At 44.7% G+C, this 12,642-nt stretch overlaps 1 protein-coding gene across 1 annotated transcript in view; it reads right to left on the reverse strand.

Annotated features, from left to right (window-relative positions):
- Positions 1-12,642, reverse strand: part of SLC26A9 (solute carrier family 26 member 9) — a 162,034-nt gene that overhangs the window by 39,072 nt on the left and 110,320 nt on the right. Inside the window, exons 15-16 of the mRNA XM_085625264.1 lie at positions 8,396-8,509; positions 7,420-7,698 (exon numbers count right to left, since the gene is read on the reverse strand). Of these exons, the coding sequence (XP_085481390.1) occupies positions 7,420-7,698; positions 8,396-8,509 (393 nt within the window). The remainder of the gene's footprint in view (positions 1-7,419; positions 7,699-8,395; positions 8,510-12,642) is intronic.

Below are 12,642 nucleotides of genomic sequence, written 5' to 3' on the forward strand. Positions count from 1 at the left end.
ACGATAGGATAGAGGGAAACATCTTAAGGAAATCCCCCCTATGTAATGCTATTATAGCCAAGTATTCTTAATGCCTCAGATGATGCCAGTTCTTGTATAGTGTATACATATGATTTAATGGTCCACAAATTGAAACTTCTGCGCAAATAAAACTTTGAGTGCCCACAACTGCCTCAGCTAGTACAATAGCTAGTGCTATACCATGAAACTTAAGGTCTTGCAGGCTCTTGAGTTACGTCATCACGATGAGGCCAGTGAAGGGCTTTTTCAAGTCTATAAGGGAGAATATAAATATTTGTTAATAAGCAAGCAGCACAAAATACTCTGTTGGCTGAACAAAGAGTACCAAGGGATTTTGGGAGTTTGTTTCAAGGATAGAGAGGGTAAAGACAAATAAGCAAGAATGCCATATAGGCCCGAGGGAGTGGGTTAACTACTTTAGTGAACTTTATAGATGCGACAACTCTGATTAAAGTAGCTTTGAATCTATATTGTTTAAGAAACAGTGCTCAATGTATCCCTTGATGGGTATCTTAGTACCAGAAGTGGAAAGAGTATTGGCAGTATGAAAAAATGTAAAGCCCCTGGTCCGAATCTGATGCCTACATAAATCTTCTAAGAAGATCAGCACCTGTAGGCTACGGCACTTACTAAGATATTTAATGCTTCCATAGCCAGTAATAATGTCCCCCAATCATGGCAGTCTGCAGTCCTTGTACCTATTTATAAACAAGCGTTGGCATAGCCAATAGGTCTTGCTTTTAGGACCTTCTAAGTATTTAGTTATGCAGCACAATATTCTTGGTGCAACAACTGTTGCATGGCTAAACACTTAAAAGGTCCCAAAGGTGAGACCTATTGGCTATGCCAATGCTTGTTGTTTTTTATCCTAAGGTTGAGTACAGTTAATTGCTTGATCAGAGACAGTTACTTATAAAGGTTAAAAACAGTAGAAACTTCGATATTAAGGTTTATGTAAAAATGGTATAGAGCACTAGGCATACAATCAATAGCTTAGTTTTTTAAATCTCATTAATGATTTACTTCACTTTTTTCTTTAACATTTAAGTATTTTTCTTTTCGGTTTGCAAGGTTTACAGAAAACAAGCTATATGCTGAAAAAAGGAAAAGCGCTTAAAAACTTTACAATAGCTTCGATAAATAAAACATCTTTTTCTCGCTAATCTTCTAAAAAATGTTAAATGTATCTCTTCCTACATACATACTGCAAACATTTCCTGTGGAACGAAAGCTAACCAACAATATAAAAGGAATGTAACCTAAAACCTCTACATATAGTTTTTCATGATACGACCCAGCGTTATTTTGCATTTCTCAATAACGCTGGTCTTCAACAGCAAGACTGGAAGCACAGTTCCATTGCATACATGCCAATTTATCTTACACGTGGTTTGAAAAATCTACAGGACCTATTCTGCTTTAGGCAAAGCAAGGCATGTAGCATTTCATTTGTCGCAGGGCCGCTTTTGCAATGCAGGAGAATGCCGGTTATCAGATTTAATAAACAAAACTAAATTGATGTCAAAGATAAAAGTTTAACATGCAATGAGCAAAAACCACGACTGTAAAACCGCACAGACCGAGAAGAAAACACTTCTGCACCTATTTGCTGTTCCGTGGCATTCAGCTTCCGCAACAAGGTATAGGCCTGGTCTAATGCGATTCTACCATTAGAAATACAATAAAATCCCATGGCAGCAATATTTAGGCAAGTTACTTAATTTCACTGCACAGCACCGAAATATGATAATTTAACCACTTTTCATTCCCCCACCCCCTCTCCTCGTATAGGATATCTTTGCAAACAGACGAACAAAACTACACCTCACTGAAAGTGTTATAATGTCTGGGTTTGGGGCACTATCTAGTCTTTCCCAAAACATAGGAGGGAAAAATAATGACCTTGTTTCTAGTTTTAACAGCAAACCCAATGCGCAGTAGCACGGTCACCTTAGTGGGGACCCTGGTCCCTGACAGCCCACTGGTGCGGTTTGGGGTTTTGCTATGTAATACAGAAAGGTCTTTGCTACGAGCAGGTTTAGATGTCTGCAGGCAGCCCTACTGTTTCCCATACACAACAGACTTTGGGTACTCCTTGCTCATGACTAGAGATGGATGTGTTACAGCTGTCTGCTCGTGTCTCAATGGCTTCCGCCTCTATTCTTGTCTTGCCCAGGAGGAGCATTAAGGTCCCACAGAGTTCTGAATGCTGTATCCTGCAAGCAGACTCATTATTTAGCACTCAGCACGCTACGCGGTGATGTTTACCAAAGTACCATATCACATTGACTAGCTTCAGAGGAGGAGGATATATTGTCTAGCAGTGAAACTAGAGACTTTGGAACGTAGGGACCAGGGTTAGAATCCTGGCCTCTGCACCCAAGTGAAATGGTTCAACTGTTAGCAAATCAGGTAACCTCTTCTTCATGCCTAAAATATAAACATGTGAAATGCAATTGTGTAATTCAAAGATGTGAATTCATACGTTGTGTACACGATCTTATCTCTTCCCAACACTCCTGTAACGTAAAGAGCTTCCGTAATTGTACATTCTCAGGTAAGTGAGTGCTACATACAGAGGAGACTTACACAGGCCATTTACTTCCCAGGCAGGACCTCCAATAAAGGCTGTACGTGTGCTCCTTCCAAACAGGCACTTCAACTAAAATACTTCACTGAAATAAGAACGGCAGAGAGGATGTGTTGTAGGCTTCTGTGAAGCCAGGAGTGCAGCCGGGGACGCACATGGGCACAGATGCTTCACAGACCCCCAAAGGCAGCTACAATCCAACGAGGCTCTCCACTTAAACGTGCCAAAGATATGCAGGCGTCTCTCACACACCACCCAGGGCACTATCAGAGAGTCACCCTCCATCTGAGACTCGTTTACTCAATTAAACAGCAATGTGAGGCACTCCGAGGCCAGGAATACCTTTGTGCATCAAAGTATGATGCTTTTTAGGTCTCGTCTGACCCAGCGCATGCGCTGGTCTGGCGAGACTTATTGAGGGCTCCAAAAAGTGCTACCAGGCCAGCCTAGAGCTACAGTGCATGAGCGCGGGCGCGTGCCACGCGCTTTACCGCAATTACTTTCACTTTTGCTGCCGCACGTTTTGATGTTTGATCGTGATCGCGATCACTTTCGCGGCTGTACGGCCGCTTTGCATAGCCAATAGGTCTCGCTTTTGGGACCTTATAAGTATTTAGTTATGCAACTGCTGCATGTCTAAACACTTATAAGGTCCCAAAGGCGAGACCTATTGGCTATGCCAATGCTTGTTAATATCACTGCTCTCACTTGGAAAGCTTGCGCATGTTCACACAAACAGTGCTCTTCTGTTTGTACAGTTCGGTTCGTAAGAAGGAAGGCAGCAGGTTTTTGCTGTCACCCCACTGGACGGTGCATTGTGACCCAATTCCAAAACTCGCAACAGTGCCTGGAAAAAGCGCATGAACACTTTCTTGCGGGTTATGACTTTAGTGCGCACAATGAGCCAGACATCTTGGTACCAGCGCACCTAGGTGCTTCCTACACGGTCGAAAGTCCATAATGCATATTTCATAAATCCCACGGGCGCAGGAGTTCTCCCCACGCTGATGCACAGCCTTCGAAACATCAAACGCAACACGCTTCACAGACTGAGCAGGGCGATTCCAGTGCACAGTACACTCCGTAAACATACTCAAAATCTTGAAAAGTGTCACAAAATGGACGCGGAAAATTGCATTGGCAAACAGTGCAAATTAATTCCTTCATCCCTTCTTTACACGGCACGGCCCGAGGCAAAGAGCAGCTGAGGGGGAGCCTTGCGCCGCCCGCTGCCCTCCTCCACCACGCCACTTCTAACTCACGGAATACAGTCACGGAGGGAGCCACGCGACACTCTCCTCCCTCCCCCACCGCGCAGCCACAGTCCTTTGTGAAGCAGCACCCTCTCCGAGAATGGTGAAAGAAACCCGAACATTGCACTGCCAATCAGAGCAAAAACTGTCTATATGTACTACCAAGTAACACGACTACGTAGAGCATCAAAAGGGAAGGAGTTACAGTGCGCCGTGCAGAGCATGGCACTCAGCTCTGCTCCTATGTAAAGTTAATGCGGAGCATTTTATAAACAAATTCATTATTGCTCCAGGAACTTATAGAACTCACCTGCCTATTTTGTATAATTACGAAGTAAGAGAAAGCATGCCGACATGGAGCATATTACTTGGGATGATCGGTTTAACTGCCCTTCACCAACAAGCTGGCGGCGTTGTGTGGAAAACATAGTGCGTTCCAGCTAATTAAGGCGAGTGTGTGATGCCGCGAGTGCGACATCCAATCCTGGTGGGAGGGGCTAAAAGGAGACAAGGCGGCTACAAGGAGGGACTAAGAAGCCTCCTTTTCAATGGTGTTCCTGCGTTTTGCATGCAGGATGACGCAAAACGAAGTGCACCAATGCGTTTTGCAGGCAGGATGACGCAAAACAAACCGTACCATTGAAAATTGGAGGCGGAACCGCGAGACGACTTCTGGGATCGTATCGATGCCAAGAAGCCTCGTAAGACAAGAGCAGCGCATGCGCTGCTTACGTCCAAGAAGCCTCGTAAGACGAGAGCAGCGCATGCGCTGCTTAAGTCACGAGACCTAATAAGATGAGAGCAGCGCATGCACTGCTTACGTCACGAGACCTAAAAAGGAAAAGGCTCAAGCATGAGCCAGTGATAGGGCTCCTCGGGTCCTGAATCCCCCAGGTCCGGCTCCCTCTTGGTGAGGCTCGGTTCTTCTCTTCCTCGAGTGGTACGAGCAAAAAGGAAAGAGAACAAAAGCATCAGAAACCGCTGTCCTCGCGGTATGGGGGGAGAAAGGAAAGTGCCACCGTCACCAGTGCTGCTCTCGTGCTCGTATCTAAGTGGGAGGGTCAAGGTGCTCACGGTGAGGTGCCCCGCATTCCCGCCCATCAACCCCTAAAAGAAAAGAATCCTGGCACTTGCCTGTACCCATGACCCTACTGGGTCACGGGGAGGGGTGTCACGGGCTCCGCTTCCCTTGCTAAAGTACCAGACTCATGGGCGTTGCTCCTCAAGCTGTTGGTCTCAGCGTGGTCCTCTTCTTCCTGGCGTAGGCTTCTGGACGACAGCAGGTTACTGGCTCCTTCACACGGGATGGTGGTCTCATCCTCGGCGTCCCGTTGTCCTCCGTTTCTCTTCCCTGCTTCTGCCCGCAATCTTCCCTTCATCTCCGGCATAAAAGCCCCTCTCTCCGCTTCACCTCTTTGGCTTTCTGAATGGCTAGACCGCATACCCCACTTCCAGTCAGGGTATTATCGGCCGCCATGTTGGAACGGTCGGAATACTCAGCGATGGAGGTGAATCCACCACAAACCCATTGAAGCTCTGGTCAACATCTCCTTAGGCCAGGAATTTAGCCACTGGACTCTAGAGTGTCCACTGTTTGTAACCCCCCTTAACTTTTAGTACCTCCACCTTTGGAAAATCTTGCTCACTATCAGTGATTTACAAGATGCAGTCCCTCACCGCTAAAGTAACACCTCATATGGATTGGCACATTAGTAAGCCTTGGTTCACACTTTACCTTGTGCAACTGGACTAAAGTAGCTTAGGCTCAACTGTTCCCCCATTCAGACACCGGTGACCATGGACCACCTTAAGCATCCCCTGGAAGCATCTTAGGAAAACCATATCTACAAGAGTGGGATCTTGTCGGTTTGGCTGTGTGGTGAGTTGTGGGCTAGAAAGGTGTGTGTGTTCTTCATAACCTCAGTGATATTTTAGCCGCCATTCCTGCTGTTAACTCAGAGAACCAGAAATATCAGTTGCAAAGTTTATAACCGGGTGCCCTTAATTCTGGCAACTTTAGCCGGTCCACTCACAATACAACCTGAACGTTTCCAACTGATCTGAGTCCCTCTGAAATTTCTCCGTTCAGTGTAAATGGGAATCCTAGCTCCTGATGAGTATGAGCTATAAACATTTCTGGGGCTGGTTTCTGGGCCTCTGGTCATTTAACTCACATTTCAACGTGGACGCTTCCAAACTAACCTGAGTCTTTCTGCAGTTAATCAGCCTAATGTCCAAGAGATTTGTAGCATGTATGAGCTATAAAAGCTTCTGGGGTTAGTCCCTGGTCCAATAATTAGCTAGGTATTCTGATTTTTAACCTGTGTTCTAATATTTAATGTAGAATATTTTATCTGCCTGCAATTAGATCCTATGTTTCTCTAAAGCAAAATACTGACTGAATATTAAAGCTGATTCTGGACCTCTCTCCACACCCAGCCTGGTACACCAAAGCATGCTCCCCCACCTCCAGTCTCCTCTACAGTCTTGTCTGTGAGGGATTTAAAGAAGATTTTCCCCTATCTGTGCTTTGGAGTTTCTTGAGAAAAGCACATGATGGGGACGTGCCACCCAGACTGTGAGATACTCCACTCCTCTTGCTTATGTTGGACCTGGCAGAGAGCAGGATATCAGAGCATAAAAACTTTGCACAACAGTTGCCTAGAGCTGTAATCCTTTATGAGAGACTATCATCCCAGTTTGTCCTGGTTGCATTGCCTCTGCTTACAGTGTGGCTCCATGACACCATCCAGAGCCCAGCCGTACACCGACAACACCATCAACTCCTAGCCCAATGCCATAAGTTCGTCAAAAGTTGAGACGTGGCTGCCTTACCTCTCGGCAACCAGCGTGCCTTCCTATGAGCATTCTGCTGATTCAAAGTCCCATACCCATACTCCACAGCCCAGCCTACTGCCTTTATCATACTCGAGCTCACCCTCCATGAACAGCACTGTTTTCAACCCTCAGTCCCTGTTCTGAGGATAGATGCGCACTCCTGGGGTAAAGATGACAAAGAGACCATTGGCTTTACATTTGGGACCTCTAGTTGCACTATGTATAGGTGCATATTCCTTAACCTATTTCTTTGAGTTATTATATTGTTATTGGCACATACTATGTGTTCATGCAGATAGTATAGTGCAAATGACAGGTTTTGTTTGAGCTTGTTTTACTAAAGACGCTCTTCCCGATCCCTCTACGCTTGATTTCCCACTCTAGTACCTCTTAACCCCAAGTTGGGTTTTATTGACAATAATTATTCAATTATTTAATTCCCACTTCAAATGCACTGTACAAATTACCCCCGAGTCACTTGTACTCCACGCCTTTCCTTAATGGCTGTCTTTGGGCACCAAACCCTTACTATTGCAGTCTCACCCACAGAAGATGGTGAGCTGGAATCACAAGTTCACACCTTAGGTCTTAAAGATAGGAACATCCACCTATTACACTGTGAAACAGTAGATCTGCAGTAGCACTCTCTTTATCAAAACAAGTTATTATTCCGTATCAGAGGTTTGCATTATAGCAATGTGATAAAACAATTATTACCTTTCCTAGGACTTTGACGCCCATCAGATCAGCAAAGCACACACCACTCATGTCAACAATGACAGTGTGGAAGTTGATGTGGGGTGGGGCATCGAAGATGGGGTCTACTCTGGTGCCAGCAGAAGAATCATACGGGCTGCTGCCTGGTGCGTGTACCCCTGCTGCCTGGTTGAAGTTGACGTAACACACATTAGGTCCATTGGCTGCCGTCGCATTGTTGTTCGAGTCAGTCGGTGTTGGCCTCTCAAAGTCCTGCTGCAGCTCCTGTAGGGAGATAGTCTGCCAGGAGGGAGAGTAGTGACTGATGTTCAGGAAAGGGCAATGTATATCTGCATACTTTTCTAGTAGGCACTTCATGTACCGCCCACAACCTGCACTCCATTTCCATACACAATAAACGCCTCTCCAAACCCATATGCTTCACGCGAGTTCTGCTGAGGGATCCCACACGCTCCCTAACACTGCAGCTATTCCTTACTATGAAACACTCTGATGTTGGGATTCATCAAAATGTGGTCAGTGCGTTCTAACCCTTGCCTTAGTAATCTACGCTGTCCTATGCAAAAACCATGCACACATTTTGATACATCCAAAACAAGGCTACTGTACAGCACACCTTCTAGTTAATATTGACCAAATTCTTGACAGATAACAATTCTTTTTGGCCTAACGGCAACTCCTATGGAAAGTCCAGGGCCTTGAACTTCTGAGGGTGACATCCTCTAATAAGCCCAATATTACCTGGTGTTGGATTTGAGATAACAAATGTGTCAATGGTACTGTTACTCTATGACAGGACAAATTACAAGTGCAATGTGTACTCTGTGCCAGATGGGTACATGTGCAGTGTTACTTTGTGCTAGATGGTGACTAAGTAGAGTTTACCTATTGCCAGGAGCAGGTAGGTGTCTTGACAGCCAGAATATAAGCACTAGTAACTCAGTAACAGATGGTGAAATTAGGTCCCATATCTCACCTTAGCCATCATGAAGAGTGAGCCTCGCTGCTTTGGTGGTGGAGGAATGTCGTTTTCCTGGCTCTTCAGATACTTCTTCTTGGCTAAATACACTTTTCCAGGATCCACTCCTGTCTGGGAAGAGAAGACAGACTGCCTTTCTAGCAAGGAAAATGCCCTTCAGCAACCAACCGCAGCAATCTGTCAGCTGCCTTTAGAATTTTAAGTCGGTGGCTTGCCCTGGTGCCAGATAAGCATGCCCATGTGAAGTCATTACTGGAAGAATATAAATCATTCAGGGACATAGCTTCGTGGTGGTGTTGTAGGGGTGTTACACACCGCCTAAAAATTAAATGCATTATTGGCTTTGTAGTTGGGTCTGGGAGCCCTGTGTCAGGTATGCTCTGTCTGTACCAGTTTTCTCATTGTGAGCCAAAAATAAAAGACAAAACGGTGACCTTTGATGTAAAACAGGAGAGAAGAGAGACAGATTTACATCTGGTGGTTGAATTTTTAAATATGAAGCCAGATAACCTGGAATCAATAGCAGCTTCCCTGCTTGTCCAAACTGTGTCATCCTAGGCTAACATATTTCACAGTCTCCTTTCTTTATTATCACATATGAGCGCACTTTTAAATACTTGAGTTCGGGATGTGCACTGTGAAAACACCTCTTATGTTTGATTTAATAGACTATAATGTTGCCCCATCTATAATAAGAATCTAGCCCTTGTTCAGGGTTTACATGACTACTAACTTGCCACTTAGTTCACTAATGGTGTTGTCGTTGGGGGTTGAGCCAATAATGTTTCTTAAAAACTATCACTTTCAATAAATGCCTGTCTACGCAGAGATATAATCCGATGTTCTAATGTGAAATGCTTCCATATACTAAAAATATACACTTGTTTAAATTTCGAAGAAATTGTGTCATATTTTTACATTTTTTTTATTGCACAATATCAATGCCAAATGTTTTGATGGCTTGGCTTGTGCAAGGACTCTTAGAGCCACACCAAACTCTTGTCTCAGTTCCGCCTCACCTTGCCCTATTAATTTGCTGGCAGGCCCAACTCTATTTGCGACTCTGGTTTAGTACATGGGACAGCCAGTCACTTGATCAAATGATTTCTAAAAGGCGACGACTGGAAACATGGATCCCTGCCTACATGTACTAATTTGACAACTCAACCATCAAAGCTTCTCACAGTAGAGACAAAGAAGTATGTGTGCAGTGAAAATACATTTTAAAAAAAGCGATCCCAGGGCAGGGACTTCAGGCTGTTGTGTTTTACTTGACCATAGTAATGAATTAGCAGGGAAACTATCAGGCCCCCGTGGGAAGGACTGTGGTGTAGCTTCAAGGAGGTGTTTGGAGCATGACACTCCCCAAGTGTCACAACGTTCTCAGCTATGACGCTGAACATCTTGTGATTCTGGGCAAATCACTTAATCTCCCCGTGCCTAACAAAAATGAATGTGACGTCATGTAATGCAACTGGTGCTCTCTGATACCTGATTCGGGTCAAGTTCGCGCTAGATAAAACACTGTGAAAGAAAAAGAAGAAAAAAAGTGCATTCTTGGCTCAGTATTGAGATCAGGGGGCCCTGAGTCAGATCTGCTTTTCCGCTTCATTTTGTCTCGTGATTCTCATTTTACAAAGAGCTTGTTTATTTTCTTGGATCGTAAACTTTAACATGTATAGTGACTGGTTTATCAGAAAGTAGTAAATCTACACCCATTGAAGTACTCCTGGAATTGGTGCAAATTCACTACTTTTAGGAATTTACAAGCCTTGGCAATAGTAGGCTGTGAAAACTGCACCAGTCTCAGGTTTCCAGGCTTCCTATTCGCAATCAAACACTCAAAAGGTGATGGAGTGAATGTTTGTAAATAGTCTCCCCAGTGGCAATTGCTTGGGATAACATTCCAATCCACAGTTTTTCACCCACTCTGCCACTCTGGACAGAGGCCCACCTAATGCAAATCACTATTGACCTTTTTCCTCATTAAAGCAGTCTATCCCGGACCTTGGTCATCTCACCCTTCACCCTGCAGCCCACTGCTTTTTAGGTCTCGGCTCGAAGGCTGCGCTTGCGCAGTCTCGCTCCGAGATTTAATGTTTCGGAGTGGGGCTTTAACCCGCCCCTTTTTTTTACCTCTTCTCCATTGGCTGGCCTCTTAAATGCTGGTCAGCCATTGGAGAAGAGGTTTGTCTCTCCAAACAAGCCCCGTCCTTTTCGGATTCGGGGCGTGTTTTTTCGATTCTTTCTCTCCTCTGGAATGTTAACATTCCAGCCAATGGCAAGAGGAGAGAAAGAAAAACACGCCCCCGATTCCGAAAACGACACTGCGTTTCTCCGAGGCATTTCTGCTTGACCTCGGAGAAAGGCGGTGATGGCGTATCAGGCTCTCCAGCCCCTGAGGTCGTGTTGCCAAAACATGTCTGTGCTGTGTGCTACGAGGCCAACCCACAGGAGTCGATGAGGTGAGCCATGTCTTTGTATTTGTCTTCGAGGGAATATATGCATGTAGTGGGGTTGGAAACTATAACCCAAATGTATGTTTTGTTTTTTTAATTAATAAAGTAGTATAATATAGTAATTCGAAGATTCTTATTAATATTATTGAAAAATCAAAACGGACATGCTGAGGATTTAGTAACGGGCATGAACGTAAATGCTTTTCCAATATGGAGGCTGCTTCTTCTCGAGTTGATACTTCCTTGTTGTCCTCTATCTATTTCCACGCGGTAGGAGCTGGGTTCTCTGGTGTTTCACATTCACTACTGATGAGAAGATGGCGGCGGAGCGCGGTTACAGCCTTTCTCTGACCACTTTCAGGTAAGCATAGTGAGGCTGTAGCCGGTGTCGTGGACATGGGGGAGAGTAAGTGGGCAGCTTACCTGCACCTGATCTATACAGCTAACGCTGCTGCGCTGAGACATGTACTAACAGGCCTCGTCCGGGATACTGCAGAGTCGCGACCCATTCCAACCTTCTTGCTATCACCAATCCTCGGAGGATAATAGAAACTTTCTAAGTGCCGTCGATGAGAGCACTGGGGTCACGTCTTTACTCACAGTTGTTGTTCGGCAAGTGAAGACTGATATCTCACAAGAGCGGTGGCATTGTGTCTGTCAACTGAGGTACCAGGTTTCCTGTCTACCTATTCGTTTACACATTTTGGTGTTCTTATGTTTTGCCCGTCTCCCACATCACATTAATGTATTGAATTAGGCTTCAAGTTTAATCATACATTATTTAAACAATCCAATTCATCAACGCGAGAACAGCGTAGTGCAACTGTAATTAAAACTAATACAATGAATAAAAAGGCATAGAAACTCCATAGGTGGTACAATTCATAAACGGATTTACGCCGGAAATGGGGGGTGATATGGTAAATGCAAACAGTTATATAACGAAATACCCAGCTGTATTGACAGCATGCAAAAAGAGACATAGAAGACTTCATGGCTGAAACAGGCAGTTCATAAATAGATGTAAACTGTATTTAGGATAAGACCCAAGGGCACAATAAATAGCACGTGGCATGACTGTGCAAACAAATGTCTGAGAAAGTATCCAGCTAATTACCAGTTGCTGTCCACTCTTCCTAGCTGCGGGGTTGAACTCTGAGCACTTCCCTTTGAAGTCACGATCCTTTTATCTGTGGCCGGACTCAGGAATTTAAGAAGAACCGTCATACTGATGCTCAGAACAGTTCGTGGTTACTACAGTGCTTAATTTATGAAAAAAATATATATATGGAAGTAAAAAACATATAAGTGCCAGGGCCCTCCTTAGGAGGCCCCTGCAGCTTGCCCCACACATTGCGGCTCTGTGGGTGGCTCTGTGGGTGTGTGGGGGAGGCTCTATGTGTGTATGTGTGTGCCTCTGTGTGGGTGGCTTTTTTTGTACGTGGCTCTATGCGTGGGTGGCTCTGTCTGTGTGTGGGTAACTGTGTAGGTGGCTCTGTGTGGGTGGCTCTATTTGTGTGTGGGTTGCTATGTGAATAGCTCTGTGTGGGTGGCTCTGTGTGTGGGTGCAAATGCAATAGGTCTCGTATTTGAGAGAGATTAAGCTATTGACATTGTAAATAACAATGCTGTTTCTTTAAATGTTTTAAAAACAAAAACATAAACAAAAATAATGTCATGAGCAATGCCAATAGCTCTAACTTTAACAATGCAGAGACCATTGCATTGTAAATGCTTGTTTAGTAGGGACATGTGAGATTCACACTTGAAATTTGAGATTCACCC

This window comes from Triturus cristatus, chromosome 1_1, assembly GCF_964204655.1.
Source record: "Triturus cristatus chromosome 1_1, aTriCri1.1, whole genome shotgun sequence".
In the NCBI taxonomy this organism is placed as follows: domain Eukaryota; kingdom Metazoa; phylum Chordata; class Amphibia; order Caudata; family Salamandridae; genus Triturus; species Triturus cristatus.